The sequence below is a fragment of the Conger conger genome, chromosome 10 (genome assembly GCF_963514075.1).
Source record: "Conger conger chromosome 10, fConCon1.1, whole genome shotgun sequence".
Classification (NCBI taxonomy): Eukaryota; Metazoa; Chordata; class Actinopteri; order Anguilliformes; family Congridae; genus Conger; species Conger conger.
Window position 1 is genome coordinate 27,184,944 of NC_083769.1, and position 27,150 is coordinate 27,212,093.

The window sequence follows — 27,150 nt, forward strand, 5'->3', positions numbered from 1 at the left end:
ATGAACAATGAAGGTCACTCAGTTATGTCAGCATATACTATGGGAATGTGCAGTTGTTCTGATCATGCAAGAACTGTTTCAGAAAGATTTGTCAAAAAGAGTGATTTAAAAAGAAAATGATCAAAAAAAAATAATAATAATAATAATAATAATAATCTTCCATGGATTTCACCTGATAGAAACTTGCAGAATAAACAGACACTGCACTGATAAGTCCCTCTACAGTATATGGACCAATGCTGTAACCTGACAGCTGGGCAAATTCAAGGACCATCCTACCCCAAAATTGTGTGACGTGTGATTTTGGGATGGAAACATGGTGAGACATATTACAAGGCTGGACAAGAGAATATCCACCTCTGGGAAATGGCTTTTGTGATTGGCCAGGAACCGAATCCCCATGCTGAGAGACTGAGCTGCCTCTTCACTGACGGACACAAGCCTGGAGGCAATTCTGCCCATCCATAAACTCCACTCTCTGCGTACCTGACGTTTCGGGGGGAAAGACTGTAGTGAACCCTTCAGGGAATCCAGGGGAGACGGTGATATTTGTCAAAACATCCTGACCTGCCCCTCCAACCCCCACCTCCAGCAAAGCCTTCACTGCTCCCCCTCTCTGAGCCTGTCCCCCCATCCTCTTCCTGAGGCACAGGCCGTTTCCTCCGGGGCTCTGTGTATACATCTCCCTCTCCAGGGACCACCAGGGCCCTAAAGAACTGAGCCCTGAAAGGAGTGTGGAGAGCAAGCTCCCTTTGCAGCTACTTCCTGTGATTCTCTGCAACTCTCAGACGTCTTAATTACTTTGCTCACCTGTATGCAATGTGCAATGGTTTCAGGGTTAATTTAATTGAAGCCAGAATCACTATTGTTGTCAATGAATACTCAAATATAAACTATTTAAACATAAATACTGTGCACATTGACTCATTGTTCATCGGTGCATGTCAGTCATTGATTTCTCACACAATATAAAACAAGTCTTTGGATAGACATTTGTGTAAATGTGTTTGTGTGTCCACAGTGTGTCCGATGTGGTGCGCACCGTTACCAGAGCTGAGATCCCTCCGCACCAGCAGGTCCTGGAGTTCTTTGCCGCATTCGCTGAAGAAGAGGACGATGACGCAGATCTACCCATCCGATACCGCTTCAGATGAAGTCAGCCAGGCTCAGCCACCACGAGGACCTGAAGGAAGAGGCATCACCATGAGGATCCAAACAGCAGCTTCAGTCAACCTTTGATTAACCTTTGATTAGCTTTTAACTGTGAATTACAAATACATCTGTGTTTTCTTAATGATTATTACTGAATTTACCAATCTGCATTATTTTTGCACGAAATTTCTATACTTTGGCCTTTTGGATGGTTGTGGTTTACAATCCAGGAATGAAAAATCATGCACTTTATTATTATTAAACTGAATTATAGTGTATTCATGCCTCATTTCTATCTTAAGACTTAGGCATGGCTTACTGGTTTAGCCTTAAAACCTAGCCAAAACTTTTTTGGGTAAGGGAGACTTGATATACATGGCTAAAGATTACTGCAACTCCCTCCTAGCCGGTCTCCCAGTGTGTGCCATCAAGCCCCTCCAGCTGGTCCAGAATGCTGCAGCCCGCCTGATCACCAGTCAGCCCAGGTCGGCTCATGTCACCCCGCTTCTCATTGGCCTCCACTGGCTTCCTATTGCCGCACGCATCCGATTCAAGGCCCTAGTGTTGGCATTTCAGGCTACTAAGGGGACTGCCCCACCTTACATACAATCCTTGATCACTCCCTACTCCCCTGCTAGACCACTCCGGTCTGCCAGCTCTGGTCGCATTATGGTTCCCTCTCTACGTGCACCTGGCGGTCGAGCTGCACGTTGACGCCTGTTTTCTGTTCTGGTTCCTCAGTGGTGGTATGACTTGCCTACCACTGTCAGGACAGCAGAATCCCTCCCCCTATTTCGACACAGACTCAAAACACACCTTTTCAAACTCTACCTTAGTCCTCCCTCCTGATTTCCCCCGCCCCCCCTTTCTGATATCCCTATCCTCCTTGTCTAACCCAAAAAACAAAAACAAAAAACATTTGCACTTATGATGGCGACTATATGTTTAGAATTTTCCTAGTTATAAATGTGATGCTTTGACTTTGACTTTGGATTAAAAGCATCTGCCAAATGACAAAAATGTAAAATGTAAAGATAACTCTTTGTGTAGAATTGAGCTTTATCTGACCTGTGTTTGCATTCCAATGACTTTCGGTATTCACTTATTGTACGTCACTTCGGATAAAAGCGTCTGCCAAGTAAAATGTACTGTAGTGTCTGCATCCACATTTTATTTGCAGCTGTTAGAGTGAGCTACTAATAATGGTAAAGGTGTGATGAAAAGTGAAATGTGAACAATGATGATTCAGTTAACCACAGCGGGTGTCTTTGCATGGTTTTTTTCATTCTGTGTCCCCGCTGGTTGGTTACAGTTCTCATTTGTTATTGGCATTTAGCCTGGAGTGCACTCACTCCGTTCCCTCTGCCATGCTTTCTAATGCATAGCTCCCTTTCCTTCTCTTTGTGTTAGTCCACATTTTCAGGAAGTGGAGAACAGAGCAAGTTGTTTGTCTCCTCGTCTCTGTCCTGTCTGGATTGGCAGCACAGATGCCTATTCCATAAATCCACGGGACTTTCATGAATTATTACTTACTTTTCAAAAAGACTCATTCTTTTCTGCAGCTATGTTCGAATACTTTCAGACTTATGCTGTAAGCTTGGGAATTCCAGAGAGTTCTGTGGAACTTCTGTGGAACTTCTGTGGTGTCCCTGCTGACATTTTCTTATAAGTTCCCACTCTGACTCATCCACAGTTATTATCAAAATGGATGGCTTGCAAGCTGTGCTTTTAATCTGTTAGTTGTTTCCTAATCGAATTCTAATGTTGTGAAACACGTTTTGGTGTGATAAGGGATACATTTATCATGAGCCTCTGGCTTTCACTGTCCTCTCTAAGCCATTGGGTTGTCTGAAGGGAACTATTGTGGTACTATCCCTCATCCCCCTAAGAGAAACTGCATGCTATGCAATTGGCCTACATGTTGTTGTCCTTATTCTCCGCTGTGATTAAATTAAAAGCATAATTGATCAGAAACATTTTCCTGTTTACTTCAAAAACCATTATCCTTTAATTACCAGAGTCACATATTATACACAGATATAGAGCAGGTGCTGAAATAATATAAACAAATAGTTTTTTTGTTTTCCATGAAACTGAAATGAACAGTAAGTACTCTTCCACATGTGTGTGCATGTTTGTTGGCTGCCAGTTATGATGTTAAGGCACGGTGGAGCACAGTGTTTAAGACAAGGATATGGATAAAGTTTTCAAATCAACCATCTCTGGATTCTTAACCATCTGGACACAGCTGGTCTATGGCTGCACTCCCCTGGGAATGGCCATTAGCTCATCAGCCTCATGCTGCTGCAATCACAGGGGACGTGTTGACATGGCCTTCCTCCCTCTTCTCGACCTTGTTTTCTGTTCTTCAAGAGACATTTTAAACCCACCACAGAGCGAGAGTCAGTGGTACACATGGAGCAGAATGACTCAAAATCCCCTTATTCCCAACTGCATTTTGGCATGTTTTTGTTCATGCTGATTTGAGAAAATACCAATATTCACAACTTCCTGCTCGTAGTTTGTTTCTCTTTCTGCCTGTGATTGTGTGTGTTCACTAATGTCACCATAATGATAATACAATTAGTCCATTTGTTTATAAGAGCTATTTCACTGATGTTTGGGAAATGTGTGGGAAATCTTGCCAGGGAATACTCATACACAGCCATTGTTTTTGACCTTTAGCTCTAGCTTGAGTTTGGTTATGGGGTTTTCTGTGTTTTTATTCCTCCTGTTTCCTGTGCATACAGAGCAGTTTTTCTAGCTACCAGCACTGCCCCATGGGAAGGTTGTTGCTGACTTGTTCATCTTTTCTGTTGCTACAGTTGTTTCATATCCGATATCCACAGATCGGTCGGTCAATGCTCTGATGAAGGTAGCAATAGCTTAGGTATATTAAAGAGACTTCCAATGCTGTGATGTTATGTTTCCTATCATTTGAGTCCTGTCATTTGTGGGGCCCCTCTTAACTGACATGCAATAGGAACAAAATGGAGGGGAAAACCCGGCATTACATTTTTATGACCACGACAGGCCATTAAAGCCCCTATTTTACTCATTGGAAAATGCAAGTAATTAAGTGAGGGTCAGGTCTGCCAGTATTTTTGTCCACCTTCACAGATTTAAGGTTTCAGAATTATTTAGAAACTCTTTATATTTAATCTATCTGGACACCATTGTTCATAGACTACGGCTGCTCCAAATCCTTTTCTTTCAATAATGCAAATCAAATATCTGGAAAGAATTTCTGCCAGTTGGATTTACTTTTGCAGAGTTAGTGTTGACAAGGGATGATTTCACTGTTTTTCCACATATTCCCAGGATTTGGTATTGAATATCCCTTAAATATGAATTAGTTGCTTTTCCCAAGAAATGCATTTTCTATTTCCATTTATGAAAAACACATTTTATTGTATCAACAAATATACAGTATCATTATATACACCACCTATAAAAAATAATAACATTTATGAAACAGTGTCCATGCACAAAACTGAAAAGAGTTCATCACCATGGCATCAGTCAGATGTACCCAATAATGTCATTGCAGATTATTGGCTGCCGACTGCCTGTCTTCATCAGTGCAGTGAACTGGTAGAAGTCCGTCCCCAGTTCATGTAGGCCTGTGTGGGACTGGTGGAAGAACGGGGGCGGGGGCTGGAAGCCCACAGGGCAGGAGAGACGTTTTGGGGAAGCAGCAGTCCTGTGTCCCCGAGAGGAATCCGATTTCGCCTGGCACTCCACAGTTTTTGACATTCCCGCAAATTTCCGTCTCAAGTTGACCAAAAAGTCCTTGGCTACGCGCCGGCCCACGTTGGGCTTTGGTTCCGCTGGATCGGGACAATCGGGGAGATCCATCCAGTTCTTGATGAGGTCGGCGAAGCTGTTGTCCCCCAGCACCAGAGGCTGACGGTTCCGCCCTCGGGTCAAGAGGGACGTGGTCCAGTCCTCGGGGTCGCTGGCCTCGAAGGAGGTCCAGCGCTCCAGACAAGCGTCCGAGGTAGATTTGGGGCGCACCCTTCCGGCGGACCCCCGATTGGTGCGGAGGCAGGCGCTGGAGGACACTCGGACATTCCTGGTCCTCCGCAGCACCACGCCTTCGTCCTGCCACGAGGCCTCCGAGTACCCAGAATCAAAGTCCACGCTCTTCTCGCTGCTGGGGGAGCCCAGCGCCAGCCGCTCCGCGCGCTCCTCCTCCTCGTCCTCGTCCTCCTCCATGGGGCTGGCCAGGCAGCAGGCCGAGTCGTAGGTGCTGGCCTCGCTGGCGTCCGAGATGCGCAGGCGGGTGAGTCGCTCGCGGGCCGGGGCCCTCTGGCAGGGCCGCACTGCTGCCAGGGGCCGGCTCGGGGGCCCGCAGCCCCCCCGGATCTGCTTCAGGTCCTGCAGGGACCTCATCATGCACTGCATCTGCTCCCGGAGGCAGTCTCCCGACTCTCTCAGGCACAGCTGTGGGAGAGCAGAGCGGTCAGATACACAGGCACACACACACACGCGGATTCTGCCTGTTGAGTTATTGTAGGAATTAACATGGCGGTATTGTCTTTGTTCTTTGGAAAGATCACATCACATCACTTCTTGTGGGTCCCGTAAAATGGCGTTGTGGGTCTCTCACAAAAGACGCATGACACATTCCCTTCAAAGCCCGTATGAAGTTAATTACACATTTCACAGTGCAGTAGACAATAAAACTAGCATTGATCCTTTACTAAATCTTTTATGGTAATAAAAATAGAAGCACTACAAATCAGAGAGTTCTCCCTTCTTTGTTCTCTCTTCCACAGCGCAAACTGTGGTGATCACGGCCCGAGTTCCTGTCTGCCTCTGGCCGCCAGAGCTGGCTTCTCCAGCAGGCCCAAGCTTGTATGGAGACTGTGGCTGATGCAGAATCCCTATTGTCTGCTGGAATAGCACCTTCTCTCTCCCAGGAAGTAAACTTACACCACAATAATAATCACCAGCCTCACAAATTACACAGAGGCCTGATCAACCATGCCATTCCTACTGCTGCACTGAAATACCTCCACAGCACCTCATCCTGCTCCTACAGTCCACCAGGAATAACCACTGCCCACATCAAAGGCAATGCATTCACGTAGCCACCATTCAAAATGTAGAAGTAACATCATGTTGTTTTCATGATGAACATAAAGGAATAAGGCCTGTGCATTTATGAAATACACAGACGATTTATCAAAATAAATTTGTCAGGTGTTAACAACAAAACATTAAGCATTAGGTATTAACATTAACACCTGCAGGGATTGTGGGAACAGGATGTCAGGGAAATGGCCTCTGTGCCTTCTCAAGATGAAATAAAGGAAGTCTGAGGAGCTGGAATGATGAAACCTGAAAGAGCTTGAGAAGTCACTTCCTTTACCCTGACACACACAGGAAGTGGTGCCGATTGGTTCAAATTGCTCACCATGAAGCGACATTCTCAAGCTTCAACAATGAGGACCGAAGCTCAAAGAAGTATGACTCACAAAGCAGTGGTCACAATTTCAGATTTTATCTTGTGTTCTAACCCTAACCATACCCATATTAACAAGCAATGCAGACTATTTGGAGAGGGCCTGTAGTACTACAATAAAGTTAAGCAGAAATATTGTGGCCTGTTCTGGTCTATAGTCCAAGTATATATGGACCAAATTTATTGTCATTATATATTCCTGTGTCATATGTAATATCTAAACAATTATGCAGTTACATAACTACAAACAGGACCTGACTGGAAATATAATGATTTGCCTGATTGGTGTATTCTTGCTGCAGCTGAGTGAGACAGACAAGCATGCCACAACATTGCCAAGGAGAATATAGGTTAATCACCACTTTAGTACATTAGTATAGCAAGCTCTTTGAAAAAGTGTTTACTTGAAATTGCAGTGCTGTAACTGTAGCTTTGATTGCTGCAAAATTGTAAAAGTGCGGTAGACGACCACACGCACAAGAAAAGATCCTTTTACATTTTTAGAGTGATGTCATCTGTTTTGCCTTCTTTTACAATGCAACTGTAGCTGCTTCCTGTTTCTAATTATGTTTACACACCTTTCAGAATACTTAATAGCCCCTACACAGATACACACACTCATACACACACATATGAAGCACACAAATAAAAGCACAAAATAAATACCTCACAGCTGCCCTGAAAATAGTTTCTCTCAGAACGAAATGGTGGGAAGACATGGGAGAATCTCACACACTGTCAGAACTGTATGTTCATATTAGACAGCAGTACACAGGTTCTAGTTACACCATTTACTTCTGGGTAGCTTTGTAACAGTCTGTTCCCTTACAGCAGCTGTTTCCCCTGCCCTTCTATGTGCTTGTATTATTTGCTATTAATTGCACTGCTGTTCATTTTACCTGCACCTTGAGAACTCCTGCTTGCAGTTAAAGAGATAATACATCAAGGCTGCATCATGGCTGATACACACATACAATTACAGTGCTCCAAGGTCACCATGCAACTCACTGACAGGATTAATCCAAACAATACTGCTCCACCACATTTTCAGATGATGACTATAAATGACTATAAATAATTTATTATTATTTCCTTCAGTTTTTTGTCTGCAAAGTTTTACTTAAAGGTTCTGTGCTATGAATATGTGTAATTTATACAGTAAAATGTTCTGCCTTAAATGTACTCTGAAAGGGTAATTTATACTCTGAGTACAATTGATCCCTCTTGGACTCTGTTGGGATTAAATGAACGCAAAATCTAAACTCTGTGCTGTCCTATATCAAATATTATGCAAAATAGTTTCACAAGTATAAGACTGATGTCATTGAAAAACAATGTTTCTTGCTCCAACTGGACTAAAGTTTTTTCCAACTATTGCACTCTACGTCACCGTTAAACCAAACATTTGGACAGAACAACGTTCTGCGTTTATTACTACTTTGCCCATGCCAATCAAACATCTCATTTATCAATAAATCAGTGGACAGGACACTTATTTTTAGAGCAGCTTTGAGGTTTGACTCCAGAATCCAGATGCTCTGCTAAATGCTAGAAGAGCACAATTTTCATCCCCTTAATAACAGTGACACTCAGTCCAGAAAACACCCGAAGAGGCACGGTCTTTATTGTACTGTTATTTGGATGCTGTAATAAAGTTACATAATTTAACCACGCCATGTAGTCACATACATGAATTATAAAAAATAAAATAAAAGCTTACCATTTGTCGTTCTTAATGTGTCAAAGCCACTATCGGTTTATCATTCCTAAAGAAAGGAGATTAAACATATAATGTCAAAAATAATCTTGGTTATTTTAAATCCAACATAATATATTGTACAAGCTGAAATAGTAGGCTACGTAATTTCAGATACTTACATCGATGTGTAATTAGCTGTCCAGAAAAACAAGTAATCCAGTCGGCAAACTTCACCGTGATTTCATTCACGATCACCCTCCGATGCTTTTTAATTGCCAATGTGCAGCTGTGGGCTGCGTGCAGCGGTTTTGTCAGCGTCTTATTTCCAGCCTACGTACGGCAGCCAGTCAGAGAGGTGCATCACTGAATCAGCCTATAGGAACGCGATTGAAATCCGAGATTGCAAAAACACAACTTTTTGCACCTCTTACGTCCGAATGGAAAACACACCTCTATTTACAATTTCATATTTCGGGATCTGAGACGAACATTTGTCGGACGGCATACCATGTTCCAAAATACCATGTTTCAAAGCATTTAGTATGTGCCATTATTCCACAGTGAATTAAATTAAATGTCAGGTTGCTTTATGAACTCTTAAATCATTAATATTACCTAACAGACTTATTTTAAAGAAAAACATTTATTAATATAATGCCAAAACAGTATTTTCCTTAAGATGCATTGTACGAATAGTCGCCATTTGATGAGATTGCATTAGAATGCTAGAAAAAACTGGATGTTCTAATTAAAAAACATTTTGTTCATACATGTAGCCTAGCTACTTGCATTGCAATGTAGGCTATGTTGTCAATATATTGGTGGAACCTCATTTTATAAAAAGAACTAGGCTATCAACATCGATGGTTAAACAAACATATCTGAAAACATGTTAATGTTATCCCGGGGTACAGTAGGGTCTACAAGATCTGAAGGGCCTCGAATAATGGTGATTTTCAAAACAACAGTAATATAACACAAAACCTAGTTTAAAAACCCATTTCAGTTATCTCCTTGTTATAGGCTATTTCTATTAACATTATAACATTAAAAACGACGTGGTAAGCAGAAGCTGCTATTTAATTTATTTTTTTTCAAACTGGATGTTCCTCAAGTTCAGTTCCCTAGAATGAAATATCCACTCTGACGTAGGCACGTTTTAGGTGTGTGTGGTAATTTCCACGTTTCTTCCGTTTCTTTTCTGTTTTCATGTAGAAAATTAAGCTGTGTCCCGGGGAAATAATCACAATTGCACGCATTTCTTTCTCCATCAAAATATAGTCAATTAACTGGAGCTTAAACAGTGTTTGCCTCTTTCCACGGGAGCATTAGACAGTTAACAACTGATAAGGTGACAGGGATTCTGTTAATTATAGCGTACGGATAACCTGGATTCCAAAGGGGTCCACAAGGCATAACGAACATAATGGGATAAAGTAATCTGACTGTTTCCCAAATTAAAAATAAATATAAATAAATGAAAACTCAGAATCCATGAAAGGAACCAAGTCAAAAAAAAGTTCCTGCAAAACTCGCACAAATATACCATTACCGCCACCTTGTGAGAATGTGTTGTAAACACAACACTAGATTAAGAAAACGTACAAGCAACCAGTGATTATCTGCTTGCATAAATTTGTGGTGTGAAGAACCGATTGGCGTTCCAATGCTTCTCTGCATTCTTGCATTAATTGGTCTTTCTACATTACAATGCAAATGCTGCGTCATTGGTAACTTTGCACTCTTCCCCTTGACAAATTATGCGGAGATGTGCAGAATGTAAGAACGTACATGAAGTTACAAGTTCTCTGTGAAATCGTTGCCAATGTTTGCACAGTAAACGATAGGTGACTTTTACTGTGACTTACTGTCTTTCAGATGAAATCAGCTATTTTATAACCTCGCTTGATCCCGGCCAACAATAGGCTACTCTTATTTTGTTACATCAACACCAATAATCACATACATTTTCTAATATATACATATTTATAAATCACATATTGTACCTGTTTATAATATATTCGCCAGCCGTAAAGCTGTTCGCTACCATTCAATACTAATTATGTCAATAATGTATTTTCTTTTTCTTTCTTTTTTTGTTGTTCTAGGGAACACATGCGTTCCATAATTAAACACAACAGTATTAGCGTGACAAATTGTTCCCCATAGCATTTAATTGGTGCCTAATATGTACTTGCAGTGATGAATTGAACCTAATTTGTTCGCTTCCATCATTGGATTTATCATCTTGCATATGAACAAATGTTTGTCATGCATTACAATATCATAGCCTAAAACAGAAATGTGTCTCCTTTTGCATTTTGTTGTGCGTGCGTGCGCGTGCGTGTGTGTGTGCGGATATAATACAATTGACCCTTTAATTACGGATGTCTTCATAAATAATATGAATTATAAGTGATTATCCGTCTCATAAGTCTTGCTTTGGATCAGTTTTGTATCTGAGCCAATACAACAGTTTGAGAAGCAATGCATTATTGGTAGACTAACCAGATAGTGCTTACATTTATGCACTATTTTACATTCCTTCTTTTTGTCACTAGGCGGAGCACTGAGATTCTCCTCAGAAACCGCAAAGGGTTATGTTATGTAACTGAACTGTGCAGGATGTAATGATAATTACTTTCAATTACCAGGACAACGAATGCTGCCCTTGAGGCAAATAATGAGGCCATGCATTCCTTAGGAGGAAAGAATGATGCACTTTGAGGAATTAAATCAGCTGCTATTCTGTTTCTAAATGACTCGATTCCATGCAATATTGACAGGATGATGCGACATTTAAAAATGCGCAAGAAAAAATACTTTTCGCCTAAAATCTGGAAATCTTTGCCGCAAAACCTTAAAAGCTTGTCTTAATGGAGAGGAGTGGAATGAGTTATGGCTGTGTGTGAACATCTGGAGCATCTGGAGCATTCTGGATGTATTGTATGCTAATTAACCTGCACACATCTTGCATTATCTGCGATTGATATAATTTTTGGCTCTTCTGATCTTAGTTTGATATGACAGCTGAAGAAAAACAACATTTGTGGACCAAATAATTGCATACACTTATTAAGACCATATGTTCTTGGAACTGATGTTTGCTTTATTAAATAGATATTTATTGAATGCATATTTCCACAAGGAAAATAATTTGGTACAGAATATCAGCTCACTCTGAGGAGTAATTGTAAAATGGCTCTTCCATAGCTGCTGAATCACAAAACAGATTAAATCACCAGGGGAAATGCAGTAATAGAAAATAGATTGAATGTAATATTTCTTGGAATGAGACAGTAAGGGGAAAAGATTACAATTGAGCATCAACAGAGAATCACAGTGCACCAAGCTGCATAATAATATTTCCTCTACTGGCGCTTTCCAAAACCACATGGGGCAAATTACTTTAACACTGGCTTCTGGATTATTCACTGAAACACACTGGGTACGAAGAACTGTCCCCTGTTTGAAACAGCCAGTTTTGACTGCAGGTCCATCCCATTGCTGCAAAATCCTCCATGGATTTGGGAGGACAGTCACTACGGTAGTCTTCTGAAATGCATGGTCAGCTTCCTTCAAACCCCGAGACCAGCCTGCAAAAACAAGGCAGCTGCAGCAGTAGAGAAATGTTAATCTGACAAATACAGACATCAGAAACCCATTGAACACTAGAGCTGTGACTGAGTATTGTAGTTGGGGGCACCCTGCAGACCACAACCCCTCCTCTCTCGGCAATGTTATGGCAAATTATGTCACCTCAGGCATGTCATATGGGTTGTAGGCCACATCAATTCACAACACACATTAGTACACAACACCTAAACCAGATGCAGAACTGCCAGAAATGTAATTATCCTGAGTATGGTTCAGTCAAACAGGTCCCTTAAAAATTTACAAAAAATACATGCTACCTTCAATAAACTTAGACTCCATCAGTGTTTATCCACAATACAATAGCAAATACAGGTATGTGCGCATTCAATAAAACATTAGTAATACCAGTGAGTAAAATGTTTTTTTTTTTTTTACATTTTTCATAAACTTATCAATAAAAAAAATTGATATAGTGTTCTATTATCCTGTCGGTGCCATCACATTGATTTGCCACACATGATTATCAGGCTTACTGCAGGATACAGTAACAGTTGCACTTTTTCTCTGGGAGAATTAAAAGCTGAAGGCTCCCCATACGAACAATGATTTCAAGTCTTCTTTGTTACTATTCTTCCCACTTCTATTCTGTGGGCAGTTCATATGAGCTGTTAGGTCATATCAGGGACACAAGAAATGACAAGAACCAGCAGGTCTAGTGACTCAATTTTTATTTAAATTAAATCATTATATGACCTTTAAAGCATTTTAATATTTACCAAAACACTATCCATTTTCCTGTGTTAGATTTTTTGTCATAATCATCATTACTATTTTACCTTGTTTCTCGGTCATGAAGAAAATGGAAGAAAGAATTAGACCAAAGACAGTTCTACAAATGAAAGCAAATCTACAGTAGGTCAGATGTAAACAGACGTGAAGGCACAATACATACCGAAGTAGACATGGAATATAACAATAAAAAAAATAAAATAAAATGAAGTTAGGTTGTCTAAAATACCAGTTAAATCTTTAAACTCTCACCATTCTCCCTCTGGTATGAAGCATATTTTTTGTTCCATTTTTTGTTGGTTTTTATCATTTTTCTAAAGGAATGTTACACTCTTTATGGCAGGTTACAGAGCTAAGTATAGTCAACTACTGTCAGTCATGCAGCGTAATATGAAGTTAAGCTAAGAATGTGGACTTAATGTAAACATAATGAAAAAAGCACTTTCCTTTCAATCCATTTTCTCAATCCATGCCCATGTTTCTTTTAAAAAATAAGCTTTATGAAATTAAAAGTTTCATAAAATTTGCACATTGGATTTCAAAGTAAAGTAAATGCATTCATATAAAAAAAGCTTTTTCACCACTCCCTTTGCCTCATCTAATAATTACAAATGAAGAAAAAACAAAAACTTAAATGGACACAACTAAAATAAATGTTGAGTTGTGGTCTCCGCCTAAGAAATTAACAGTAATAAAACATGGAATTCCCCTTTGAAATTAAATATACATAACAAAAAAACAAAAAAATCACAATAAGGAAAATACATGGTGGTTGTTCAGATTCTATGAGGCTTTTCCCAGTCAGTTTTCTTTATAAAAGCAGATAGGACAAGAATGGGGCGCTGGCCAGTGCAGTCTGTCATGGTCTGTCCCATCCCCTCCCTTCAGGTCATTAGAGCTCTTCAAGTTATCCTGTGTGAGAGACAGACACAGATCACTAGCAATGTGTGTGTGTGTGTGTGTGTGTGTGTGTGTGTGCGCGCGTATGTATGTGTGTGTGCGTATGCGTGTGTGTGTATGTGTGTACGTGTGTGTGTATGTGTGTGTGTGTGTGTGTGTGTATGTGTGTGTATGTGTGCGGGTGTGTGTGTGTGTGTGTGTGTGTATGTGTGTGTATAGGTGTGTGTGTGTGTGTGTGTGTGTGTATGTGTGAGGGTGTGTGTGTGTGTGTGTGTGTGTGTGAGGGTGTGTGTGTGTGTGTGAGGGTGTGTGTGTGTGTGTGTGAGGGTGTGTGTGTGTGTGTATGTGTGAGGGTGTGTGTGTGTGTGTGTATAGGTGTGTGTGTGTGTGTGTGTGTGTATAGGTGTGTGTGTGTATGTGTGTGTGTGTGAGGGTGTGTGTGTGTGTGTGAGGGTGTGTGTGTGTGTGAGGGTGTGTGTGTGTGTGTGTGTGTGTATGTGTGAGGGTGTGTGTGTGTGTGTGTGTGTGTGTGAGGGTGTGTGTGTGTGTGAGGGTGTGTGTGTGTGTGTGTGTGTGTGTGTTTGCGCGCTCACCCTGGCATATCCTCCTCTGCTCCAGCTCTAGAAGAGGCCGCAGTCTTTCAGGTTGTTCTTGATGATGACGTCGGTGACGGCGTCAAAGACAAACTGCACGTTCTTGGTGTCGGTGGCGCAGGTGAAGTGGGTGTAGATCTCCTTCGTGTCCTTCTTTTTGTTCAGGTCCTCAAACTTAGTCTGAATATAGCTGGCTGCTTCATCATATTTATTGGCTCCTGGGCAGGGAGAGGTGAGTCTGTTAGATAATGCTGCCACACAGCTGCAGTACAACCTCAGAGACACAGACCTCAGAAGAGTTCCTAGGGGACATTTTTGTAAGCATTTAAATCAATTTAAATAAATATGATTTATTACTATGGAGCCCACTTAAATTTTTTAAATTATATTTAAACTGCATTAACGTTTGAGAAGTAAAGCAGTATAGTACAGATAGCAAATTATTACGTTGAGTCTTATTATGCTGCATCTTTTGGAAAGCAGACTTGGGGAAAAAAATATTTAGAGATCCAGCTTGATTTGATTAACGGTTTTCAAATTACGAGATGATTCATAGATGCAAAATAACCGCTTGTTAAAAACTAGGGTCAAAGTAACCAGTCAAATAAATTGATTCAAATTAAAATGGATGCTTGTTTGTTTCACATTCAAATTAATGAGAATTTCCAAACCGTAATGACAGGCCATTTACCAACGACTTCTAAACCTTCTAAAGCTTGGAAGAAGACCTGGATGTTAGCAACAATTTCTATGACACTCTTAATATGATATATCACCCTTTCATCCAGCAGATATCAGAGACAAAGCATGACTTTCATCTTTAGAAGCCCATCTGGCTCTTAGTAGAGGTAAACAGCAGTGTGAAACGCAGTTAGAATCCCAGGTGCCACATTACTTCCGTACCCTATTACTCCATAGCAGATAAACAGGCACACGTACAAACTGGTAACAGCTGTACAAACTGTGAGCCATAATCACCCTGAGTATATGCAAGGCAAGGAAACGATGATGCTACAGAAGAACAGATACATCTCTGTGTGAGCTGAGGAGCCCAGGGACATCAGTCCGCAGCCACACTGCAGGCTTCCTGCTTTCAGTCTCCACTTCTTTTCAAAATGGACATGTGGGAAATGAAAGAATTCACACATCACACCCTGGAACTCCCCGCTGGCTTCTAACTCAATAACTAGCCTGATCTAACAGTAGCAGAGAGGAGAGGGACAGGAAATTAAAGATGTTATTTAGCACCAATCAGCTCAGAGACAGAGAGGGACGCAGAAGGTGCCAGTCTGTGATAACTACTTCAGCAACGGAGCTGTGCACACAGCACACTATGGGCCTTGCAGTGATAAATCAGACTGAATTATGTAAGGGATAACATCGCATGGCTCAGAAGAACTGAATTACGGGGACTCGGTCCTGCAAGCATAATATTCTATATTCTATTGTTTCTTTGAGGGTGAGGATTTGAACATGTTGTGATAGAGGTGTGTTTTATAACTGCCATCTTCTGTGTCAGGGATTTTTAAATGCCTGAAATATGTCCTGAGTGTGCATTGTAGCCTGAAGTACATTTATATTTAAAAATAAATTTAGCTCATGCCCAAACAACTTCCAATTAAGTGCATGTAACAAAGATACAAGACTAGTATCTAGTGCTAGACCTAGAATATTGACTAGTGATTATGATAATGCCACAGATAAATCTGTTTCATTTATTGAGAAGAGAGCAAGAAGAAATATGTTTCACATACTAGAGAAGAGAAGATAAAAAGCCTGGTTAGAGGGATCATGAGCTACTGCTGCTTTCAGCAGAGTGGCAGAGCTTCAGTACCTGAGTACTCTGGGAAGCAGATGGAGAGAGGGCTACGGGTGATCTTCTCCTCAAACAGGTCCTTCTTGTTGAGGAAGAGGATGATAGACGTCTCCGTGAACCACTTATTGTTGCAGATGCTGTCAAAGAGCTTCATACTCTCGTGCATTCGGTTCTGCGGTTTCAGACGAACACAAAGTACAGACGTTCATTTCCGCTCACCAGAAATACACGGGACAAAAATGAATTCATGTCTGGCCACTAGGGAGAGCAGCTGTTTCACCAGTGACTGAGAAACGGCCCAATATTACATTATTGGAGGAAAGGGCAGAAAAGTCAAAAGCCAAATAAAAACTAAAATAAAAACATTACATTATCAGTGTTAACAATAGATAATCATAATTCCAGAATTCATAGCAATTTGCACGATTGCACAATCCGTTTTAATTGTGTAAAAAAGTACAATTGAATAAGAATGGGGTTAATCATCTGAAATGTTCAAGATAGTTTGACAGTAATATAAGACCAATAAAGATGCGAACAGCAGCACAGTTAGGGACAGGTAAAGGCGTGAGCAGTGGGGCAGTAATGCATAAGCAGGCACAGCGGTAAGATAAGAGCAGTCAGACTCCAGCGTTTATTCACCATCTCCTCGTCTTCAGCCAGCACCAGGTCATATGCGCTCAGGGCCACGCAGAAGATGATGGCGGTTACACCCTCGAAGCAGTGGATCCATTTCTTCCTCTCCGAGCGCTGGCCACCCACGTCGAACATCCTGCGGGGAGAGAGAGAGAGAGAGAGAGAGAGAGAGAGAGAGAGAGAGAGAGAGGTGAGAGGCACGCCAGAGAAGGGAAAGCACACATCCTTATCGCTCAGCTAATTATCTCTCTGCAGCTGCCCATGTTTCTTCACAAGAGGTCAGTAGGTACACGGCTTTATCTCCCTTTGTGTCATACATTTCTGTTAACCCAAGGAAGCCCCGAAAGGCTTGGAAGTTAAAACAGTGGGAAGATGATCCTTATGGTTTGAGACACTGTCGTGTGTATTGGCTCTCTGGTTAGGAATCCCTGTACACTGAGCAAATCAAAGCCTCCACCTAATTACCAGACCAGAGCAGGCCACTGTGCGTAATGCTTCTGAAGATGGGTTGACAACCGAGAGAGAGAGAGAGAGAGAGAGAGAGAGAGAGATAGAGGGGGGGATGCACAGAGAAGCTTCCCATCTGCACAGAACAGAAGGACACACATTCCCTCTCTCAGATACACACACAGGCAAAGACACACACACTAACACACACAGATGCATACACACACACGCACACACACACACACACACACACACATTTAGTTGTGAATTAGAAAGAGATCAAGCTAAAATAGCATTGCCTCATTGAAAAGTGTGATATTACCACACTGGGCCTGTCTTTGCAAACAGGAAGTGGGACAGCAGTACAGCCTCTTGGGGGGATTCTCCACTAATGAAACGGGTAGACATGCAGACCAGGGAAACGGCATGCTGCAGTTTGAGGACGTCCATTTCTTTAATGCTCGCAGACAACATTGATGACAAAGTGCTAGAAATAGCTGGAGGAAATTAGTTAAGAGAGGAAAGGGAAGGAGAGAAGAGTGGAAGGAGAGATGAAACGTCTGAATGAAAATAACATCATCAGGATGTCCTGACAATGTTGCAGAAGAGAAAAGAAGCCTGTTATAGAGCTTCAGCTGTGATAAAAGACCGCAGGGCCGTGCCGTTTCAGGCTGGTTTCAGCGGGGAATCAGGCTGGTTTGCACTGTCAGAAGCCATCAGCTCCTGCAGAGAATTACAGGCGAACCGAGCGGGGGGTGGGGGGGCCGTGGCCGCCCGCCCTCGAGCACCTTCGATGTGCTCCCTTCACTCGCCTGATGAAAAGATAAGGGGATAAAAGACAGGCGGAGATACGACAGAGGAGAGCAGCTGCCACGCAGGCCCGACGCTGACCTTTCCTGGGGCCAGAAACGACACCTCACGCACCCCGCCGTGCCCTCCAGAACGTGCCGGAAATACGGGCGAAGCACAGGCCGGTCGGGCAGAACAGCCCAGCTGAAAGACTGAGAGGTGACAGGCAGTCTACAGTGGGATCAGCTGGGCGGTGGCACTGAATGTTAGTGATGTCCAGACTGAACTGATCTTCAGGCCACGGCTCCGAGCACTCTGTAGCTCGCCCATACAGACGCTGTCACTTCAGTGGTATTTGCTGGCATTTCCGTGATGATACTGTTGCCATGGGTACAGCTGGTGGCAAACAGAGGGGAAATATGAAAGGTGGTTTTCAGATCGATTGCCTCCATGTGTTATTCATAAAGAATAACACACATCTGAGGTGGAGAAAAGGCCCTGGATAATGCTGGTGTATATATGAGAGAGATTAAGAGGGAGATTTGGATGGGCTACTGAGCACATAAAGAGATGGCAGTTCCAGGCTCAGCTGGTGAGCTTCAAAACCTGGGACGGGGACAGGTGCCAGGGTCTATTGATTTCAATGCACTTTAGCACCAGTGATAGCGGATTGCCTAAAGAATCCACACACAAGGCCGTAATTGGCTGCTAAAACTACAAATGCCTACAAACAAGGACTTAGATAGGACAACATTGCTGTATTGGGTTTTTTGGGGCTGGGCTCGTATATTAGAATAGTTTAGATCCAGAAATACAGATCTGCATTCTTCCAAAGTTGTTAGCATGTACTACCTTTGTGGTCTATCATGGTGTATCAAGGGCTGCAATTCTTACACAAATCACCTTAACAATCGCCCTTAAATTTAAAATGACACTCGACACTCGACACTCGACACCTCGACGCTAATTTTAGTCTTTCTTTAAATAAAGAAAATGTAAGAAATAAGAATAGTTTGACCAATAAATGCCAATAAATGTGAATGTTTTTTATAGCTAGTTACTCTATTATCACTTTCCCAAAAATGGCTGTTTTCAGAAAAAGGAAACATAGAAACTGAGAACTGAGTTCAGCTATTTCAGTTTTTAGCTGTGCCATTATTATATTATAATAAGTCTATACTAATGATTCCCCAATCTCTAAACCCAGGAAAAACACTGATAAAATGTATTTAAATGTATAGTGTTTGTATTTTAATTGGAATGAAGAATGGATGCAAAAGTCTTACACAATACTTATTTCATAGCGAAATTAAACAACCCAAAGTGTCTCAGTTTGACAGTCCATTCCGAATTTTATGGTTTCAGCTTTGACATTTTACCTTCTTCTGGAGATTATATTTTCAGAAGTGTGAGCACTGATTCATGGGAAGAGATCAAAGACGCAATGACTAATGAACTGTCAGCCAACAGCACAGTTGCTTGTTTCGAAATAACTTAGCCGGGAGCAGGGGCAGAGAGCTCTAGAGATGTTTTTGGATTTTGCTCCATAACTACATAACCAGATTAACTGTTAGGCTTCATGAATAGGTAACCAAATGCTGGAGGCATAGCCTCTGACTACTCAAATTTAGACTCTTAACAAAAGATTAAACTGCAATCTCAAATTAAGAAGCCCAGGTGGAATAAAAACCAGAACAAACAAATCTCTGGTGCACCAGGACCTGGGATTCTTATAGGCACATATCTTCAACTGTATGCAGTAATCCAGGTTTATTACCGCCGTGGAAAAGACCAGAGATTGTTGTATTAGAAATATTTGTCATTGGCCCGTTCCCAAATTAAATTACTTCTACAACCATTATGTTTCTCATTTTTCACACAGAAAAATGAAATTCATGCTTTTATCCTCCATGTTGTTTGATATTGAACAAAAATTATCTCATCAATCCCTACTAGGGTGCATGCACATTGATACAATGACGCAATAGTCACTACCCCTGACCACTGAAATCCCTGAGTACTCTTTGCGATTCCGGATCCTACACTACGCTTGTAAAACATCTACGGTTGACCGGCCGTAGAACCCCTTGAACACAACCTCCCTTGTTCATTTCCCTTGGCGAGCATTGTAAATGACAAATTAGCTTCTGGTCGACTCTCCTGGTACAAAATGAGAGGAGAAAAATAGATTAAGGGAAATAGGTGTTAGCTTCGCCCTCCAGCATCTCTGTGAAAGCATTCACAGATGACGGCTCGTCAGAGAGATGTAGGCAGCCCGGGGCGGATCAGTGGTCATGTGGTCAGAGGTCAGAAGGTCACGCTCTGCATCAGTGTGAGCCACATGCTAAGAGCCTGCTGCCAGGCTGACTGAGGGGCAAACTCTGCAGGAAGGGGCACAGACACAGCTGCAGTAAGTTATTTCACAAATACTCTGCCCTTGAGCTCAGCGTAATGCATGGCCAGAGAAAGGAGAGGTGTTTCTTTTACTTTCCCCGGATGGTTTCGCAAATAAAACCCATCTACGCTCACTGAGAACTTTATTATTATTTACCTGTAGCCCTACTTATTCGATTATCTAATCAGCCAATTGTGTGGCAGCAGTGCAGTGCATACAATTGTGCAGATACGGGTCAGGAGCTTAAGATAATGTTCACATCAACCATCAGTATGGGGAAAAGATTTGATCTAAGTGACTTTGACTACGGAATGATTGTTGGTGGCAGACAGGGTGGTTTGAGTATCTCAGAAATGGCTGATCTCCTGGGATTTTCACACACAACAGTCTCTAGAGTTTGCAGAGAATGGTGCGGAAAAACAAAAAACATCCAGTGAGCAGCAGTTCTGTGGGCAGAAACACCTTGTTTATGAGAGAGATCTAAGGAGAACGGCCAGACTGGTCAAAGCTGACGGGAAGGTGACAGTAACATAAATAACCATGCATCACAATAGTGGTATGCAGAAGGGAATCTCTGAACACACAACGCATCAAACCTGCAGAAGACCTTAATAAGTCAAAATAGTCTAATGAATGCCTAATAAAGTGCTCACTGACTGTATAGCAACCACAAGCCCCAAAACTACTTTTTACCATATTAAAATCTCTTCTCATGAATATTCTGCAGCATAAAAAAGTGCTTCAGGAAAAAGAAAATTGTTTAGAAAAAATATGGAAAGATACTTTTATATAAGATTATGCAAGCCTGTAGGCTAAGCAATAATGTTTACACAGTGTTTATTTAGGAGAAAAGATGCAACACTCCAACAGTCTACAATAATAAACTGCTCCCCTTCTGCTTCCTCTGTCTGTAAAATTATCCCTATGGTCAAGCCCAACCAAAACTGACCCATGAACTTTTGAAAGTACTCTCCAGTGAGCTACAGCCAGATATATACTGCTAGCAGTGATGCAAAACCATCAGAAGACCTCTTAATCGTTAAGATAAAATGTGAGGATACATTTTAACTTTAAGGAACATGCAAATCCCTCCATGTGAAAGGGAACTGGAGAACTTCTTACTTGAAGTGCAGGTCTTTGAAGGTGAAGTGCGTCTCTACGATGCCGGTGGTCTTCACCCTTGTCCGCAGCACATCCTGCTGTGTGGGGATGTAGTCAGGTCTGGCTATCCTCTCCAGATCATTCAGGTAGCTGTCAGAGAACAGACATATGGTTGGCTATGAGGAAACCTCCTTTACTGGGCCTCCTAAGAGTGCTGAGTGAAGTATCACCCCAATCCGATGAAACATAAAAAATGGCTGCCCTCATATATGATCTATGTCACCCAACAGCAGAATCAATATTCAAATCAAATCAGCTTTCTCTTAGTCCCAATGTTAAGACTGTTGAATAGTTATGGAAGAACCTCTACTATATATAGCATCATGTTCTGACAATATGCATTTTGTAGCTATGCAAGTCTGAATCACATTGACTCTTCAGAACTGTACATTCAAATGCCATGCTCACACAATGTAAAAAAAAATGATGTAAAATAATCTAAAAGGCATCTTCTATTGAGTCATAAGTGGTAAGCACCATAAGTGGCTAGAATAACTTGATGTTAAATGTTATAACCAAAGTTAATGTTGTGTATAGAAGGTATTACAGCTCCTTCAAACATAAAATCAGACTCTACTAAAGCACCAAAAGGAAGCCAGCCTGAAACCATCCAATTTTCTTGTCAATAGGAGAAATGACTGCATTAAGTTTCCAACAATTCAGTAACAAATCACTTGCAAAATGCTTTCTGGTTCAGTTATAAAAACAGTCTTAAAGGGCATGCCTGTGGATCATAATTTTGGCTATGGCTTCTGAATGAGATTGATGTTGGCAGGTTCTGTATAATTTGATGAAAAGGTATAGAAAAAAGAAGCCCTCGGTTTAAAAAGCCAAAGTACACCCATGAAATTCTTATTTTCACATTCATTAAAGTTCACAATATCTGGATATGCAAATACAAACAGCGCTATTATTGAGACAAAAAGCACTGAAAAATCTGATATCTGAAAAACTTGGGAGTAAGGTACAACATCACATGAGCATTAAGATAATATAGCTGGAATCTGCCACCAGCAAGGAGTGCATCAGTCCCCAGTGAAGACACTAAAGCAACAGTACATGCACCTGTGCAACTTAATAAAACCTGCTACCTCAAGAGCGGTTGCTTAAAGAAACGTCCGAGTGCGTGACAGAGAAGGTGGGTGATCAACCACCCACTCAGCATGGAAACTGCAGCATACCAGGTTATCTTTGTAGAAGCATTTGGTTTTCCTCATTTTGGGGGATAAGAAAAACGCTGCCTGACAGTTAAATGCAGAATGTATTATCCTGGTGCTTCCCAGAGAGATGTGGGTGAAGCATTATTCACCAAACAAGTCATGGAATAGCTGTGTGCCCTCAGGGTCAACAATGACGGTACCCTTCAAGTTCAACAGCCATGTAATCCAAATGAAACATTTTCAGCAGGGCATTTGATTACTTTTCCTGGAGTGACCCAACCATTAGAAAAAAGTTGAGGGTTGGTCATTTTTGACCCTGTGCACAAGTGCACAGCACAAGTGTTAAATAATATTCTGTATTTATAATATAAAATCAGCCACGGTCGTGTACAGCATATATATTTGGTATTACATTCCCCTGTTCTGATAAAATTATATTCAATAACCTTAGACATCCAGGCAATGTCTCGTTTGTCACCTCAGCATTAGCAGGGCAAAATAAAAATCTCTCAGACAAGCCTAAACTCACAGGCTCCTACAGTAGAGTATGAGCACCTCTGATCTGCAGTGATAAGAGCAGGAAACCACAGAACACATTTACTGATCAAAGACTTTTAATGGGCTCAGTCAGCCATTACGAAACTGGCCAGCCTGGACATAGAAAGTCAGTCATATATACCTGGATTTAGTACTATTCTCACCAACAGCTTCCTTAAACACATTGTTAGCCACGCTGCTGTGGAACTTTCCCTCGACAAACTGTGAGGCTCCATTACGGAAAGCACAAGCCAATGGAGCATAGAAAAACTCTCAGAGCAACCAGCCTGCTTTAATTGTTCTCACAGCACATTTTAAATGAATTAGTTGTGTTCTTTCTTCCTAATTACATGTCATGCTTGTATTCAGCACAAATCGAATGTGGATCCAAGATAAGTGTGATATGACACTGTTGCAGTATCATAATTCATAAATTATGTTAAGGCACATAGGGCCTGATTTAATAAGACCTTTACCATGGGGAAAACCGTCTAGCACACACAAAACCAGTAACACAACCAACGATTGGTCATAATATTTGTTTTGCACCTATCATTGGTCGTTTTATTAGTTATATTATGTTAAAATGTTTTGAAAATGCTAATGGTCTTCTAATGGCACCATAGAGGACAGTATTTAAATAAGAGAGAATCATTTTCTTCACAGATATAAGGCGATTATCACATGTTGAGTAAATGTTACCTTTGAACCCCTTATTTATTATAAACCACATAATGCAAAATATGACTAAATGATGGTGGTAGTGGGGAATGATGAGATTATGATGATGATGATGATGATTATGATGATGATGATGATGATGATGATGATGATGATGATGATGATGATGATATTGGCTGCTGTTGTTATTTGCGACAACAAATAAAACAAACAAACACAAGAAATCACATGCATGACGTTTTGATTAGAAGTAGAAATTTCTGAATAAAAACAAGTTAATAAAAACAAATTGTGCTTGAGAAATGGGAAATGAAAAAGATGCAACACGAGATATTTATTGTAGGCGAAATTCATTTTTATGACTCTTACATTTTTATGACTCTTAAAACTAGAAAAAGCTTTCACAAAAAGCTACACAATAAATTAGTGCAGAGCTATTCATATGAGAAACTTAATGGGAGTGTTAAATACCCAACATTAATGGGTAATAACTACCAGCCATTGCTCAATGGAAGAAACTCAATGTCAGGTTGTAAGTATGGTAATTAAAAGCCTGAGTGCTGAAGGGGTGAATTGCCGGTACATATTTTCCCTGGCACTGCGTATCTCCCAATCCCAGAGCCTCAGACTTTCCCTTCCATCTCAGCATCTCATCTGACTGGTACAAAAAGATGGCTTATCACCGAAACAGTCCTACATGCCTGCCTTCTGTGTCTCCTGTCACAGCTAAGAAAAGCAGAGAGTGAAAATGTCACCTGTGCTTCCTGGAGAAAATATCCCATCTCCCCCTGTTTTCCAGCATCACCAGCGTATGTGCATTCCTCATTGGCTGCTCTTGGCTGCCAGGGTTATGACTGTGGAATCAGCGCCATCAGGCCTGACTCAGACAGAGCTCTGAGCAGCATGGAGCTGTGGGAGTGCTTCTGTACAGCCTGCTCTGAGCAGTGCGCAGACTGCGCTGATTACATAACCATTACACCGCCACCAATTACGGCCGCCCATTCCCAATCAACCAGGCACAAGCGCATTTTATAAATATTTAACAGATGTCAGAGATTATCTGGGAGGCCCTGAATAAAATAGGGAAAATCAATCTTTGCAAGCGGAAGGCATATTCATGAAAATGTATGAAAGATATTCTACCATTGATCACATTTCAGTTAATCAAACAGCATATAATAAATGCATTTCAATTTTCTGAAATTGAATTTTCTCATTATGATATCTGGTGCAGATACGGCAAGCAATTTATTATGTTTTTTCAGCTTTGTTGAGTCAACTCCTTGCCTAGAGGTACACTGGGGGACAGAGGCTGGAATCTGTAAGCCTCTGGGAATGTTTCACATTGGCAGCTGCAGTCTTGTTGGGATTAAAATGAACTTTAAAACGCACTAGGCTAGGCAGATCCATTAAGCAGAACTGCACTGCTCCTAACACAAGCGCCCAGACTTTCATGGGACACCTCTAGAAGAAGAATATGAGATCTTTGTATTAAATTTGATGCATAAAAGGACTGCAATCAATCACCTGAAATTATATTAACAGTTCATTGCCGGAGAATTGGTTCTGAAGAGTCTTATATTCACACAGGTTTTTAATTTAAAAAACAAGAATAAATGGACTCCTCTCAAACTTAAAGCAGTTGGATTTTTCTGGTCTGAAAGAAAATAAATGTATGTAAAAGAAGGAAAATCAGTCTAAGGCACAAAACAATTTCTTCACGGCTTTCATATCTGAAATGGTGGAGTCATTATGAGTCCCACAGATACAGACAGCATATAAGACTCTCCGGAGGAAGTGTTTTTCCAAGGCTACTGTTTAGGCCATCTGGCTCTGATGTGCTGCAAGAGAAATTGAGTCTAGTCACCACTTGGTTAAATTTTAGCATGCCAAGGAATGTTTTTATAAACCATTCTTTCTTAGTGTTCTAAGAAAAGGCAGTGGTATATTCTAAGCACAGTGGTCATCAGGATCAACCATGCACACATCATATAGATGGTTTCTCCACAAGTCTCTGATAAAATGTTATAGTATATCCATCCAAGTAGCATCCATTGGCTTGCTGTGGAGACAGTGACTGCAGGGCTCCTTCTATTCCACTGTAAGAATGTCGATATGTGCTGAAAAAATTTGTCATTGGTAGGACTTATAAGCATCAAGCAGAAAACACTGTTTGGCTAAGCTAGAAAGCTGAGACTTAATTGAATCTGGTGTTGACTTTTCTCTCAAGAGGACTTAACGTCAAGCCAAAGCTGAGAATATTTGTTCAAAGATAATTGCTTGGTTATGTTTTTCATGTATTCAGGCACTTTTAAAACCGCACTTGAACATTAAGCCTGTGTCTTGCAAGGCATAAAAAAAACACAATAGAACTTTAAACAAAAACAGATGAAAAGAGCAACAGAGAGCTCAGCCATTGAGAACTCTTCATTCTGCACACAATGCACTTTTTCATGAAGCCTGATTTAAGGAACTTTTTAGTTCCTTACACAAGTGATTTAGGCTGTGAAATATCACAAGATAAAAAATAACTTAAAACTGGATGAATTTGCTTCACTCAAGAAAAAAATAAATGCTGAACTGAAGCTGAACTAAATAGAGGCCTTATTATGTCAACTTGAAGCAAGAACAAGGACCTGGTGTCTCTGAACCAAAAATAATGATACACCTTTGAGTTGTTTTCTAATCTCACAATGGAGAAAAGTACAAATGGACATAAACAGACTGCATTTCTAGTTTCACAGCAGAGCATAAGCCAGTGCAGAGGTCAAAACAGTATGTGTGAGCCCCACAGCAGGGTAACCGTCTGAAAACCCTGTTTTCAGAAACCCAGCGCCTGCAATAGTCATGTACTACTGTGCATCATGTAATAGCATTGATTTGTGTACCTCGGTTTATCTGGTCTGTGTTTTGGCAGTCCTGTGAAGGGATTTGTTTGAATGTGTTGTCTTTATTTTATTTGAGAGAGATTTGAAGCACAGAGAGAAAATGAGGTAGGGCCTTGCATTCCAAGTGAAATGAGGTACATGTTTGCCCGGAAAAGAAATAAGCTGAAGGGAAAATGATACACAAATAAATCTACTAGAAAGACTGTACAAGAATGAAGTATGCTGCTGAACTTAAAACAGACTGAATTGAAAAAATGGTCCCATGAAAAATGGAAATGTATTCCTATTTCAACAGGTAGCAATAGTCACAGCATTGGATGCAAATGCATTGGCGCATGATCTACAGTAGTAGCAAAGAATGTTGTTTTCAAAAGATTATTCTTTGGCTACCACAATTGTTTTCTTTCAATCCATCCCCTCAGGATACACTGATATGAGTA

The 27,150-nt window shown here is 41.1% G+C and overlaps 3 protein-coding genes across 5 annotated transcripts in view; 1 reads left to right on the plus strand and 2 right to left on the minus strand.

The window, feature by feature from the left end:
• uba7 (ubiquitin-like modifier activating enzyme 7) overlaps positions 1 to 4,066 on the plus strand; it is a 61,057-nt gene extending 56,991 nt beyond the window's left edge. Inside the window, exon 25 of the mRNA XM_061257296.1 lies at positions 1,022 to 4,066. Coding sequence (XP_061113280.1) covers positions 1,022 to 1,154 — 133 coding nt within the window. The 3' untranslated portion in view covers positions 1,155 to 4,066. The remainder of the gene's footprint in view (positions 1 to 1,021) is intronic.
• A 476-nt stretch (positions 4,067 to 4,542) lies between these two features.
• LOC133138493 (PAK4-inhibitor inka2-like) lies at positions 4,543 to 8,608 on the minus strand. The gene is made up of 3 exons (XM_061257297.1): positions 8,501 to 8,608; positions 8,343 to 8,388; positions 4,543 to 5,598 (listed from the first exon to the last, which is right to left on the minus strand). The coding sequence occupies exons 2-3, from the start codon at positions 8,343 to 8,345 to the stop codon at positions 4,675 to 4,677; spliced, it is 927 nt and encodes a 308-aa protein (XP_061113281.1). The 5' UTR covers positions 8,346 to 8,388; positions 8,501 to 8,608; the 3' UTR covers positions 4,543 to 4,674.
• Positions 8,609 to 12,629: 4,021 nt separating this feature from the next.
• Positions 12,630 to 27,150, minus strand: part of LOC133138258 (guanine nucleotide-binding protein G(i) subunit alpha-2) — an 81,025-nt gene continuing 66,504 nt past the window's right edge. For all 3 annotated transcript variants that reach the window (XM_061256858.1, XM_061256857.1, XM_061256859.1), the window contains 5 exons: positions 21,406 to 21,534; positions 16,659 to 16,788; positions 16,035 to 16,188; positions 14,201 to 14,418; positions 12,630 to 13,619 (listed from right to left, as the gene is read on the minus strand). In XM_061256858.1, coding sequence (XP_061112842.1) covers positions 14,228 to 14,418; positions 16,035 to 16,188; positions 16,659 to 16,788; positions 21,406 to 21,534 — 604 coding nt within the window. In that variant the 3' untranslated portion in view covers positions 12,630 to 13,619; positions 14,201 to 14,227. The remainder of the gene's footprint in view (positions 13,620 to 14,200; positions 14,419 to 16,034; positions 16,189 to 16,658; positions 16,789 to 21,405; positions 21,535 to 27,150) is intronic.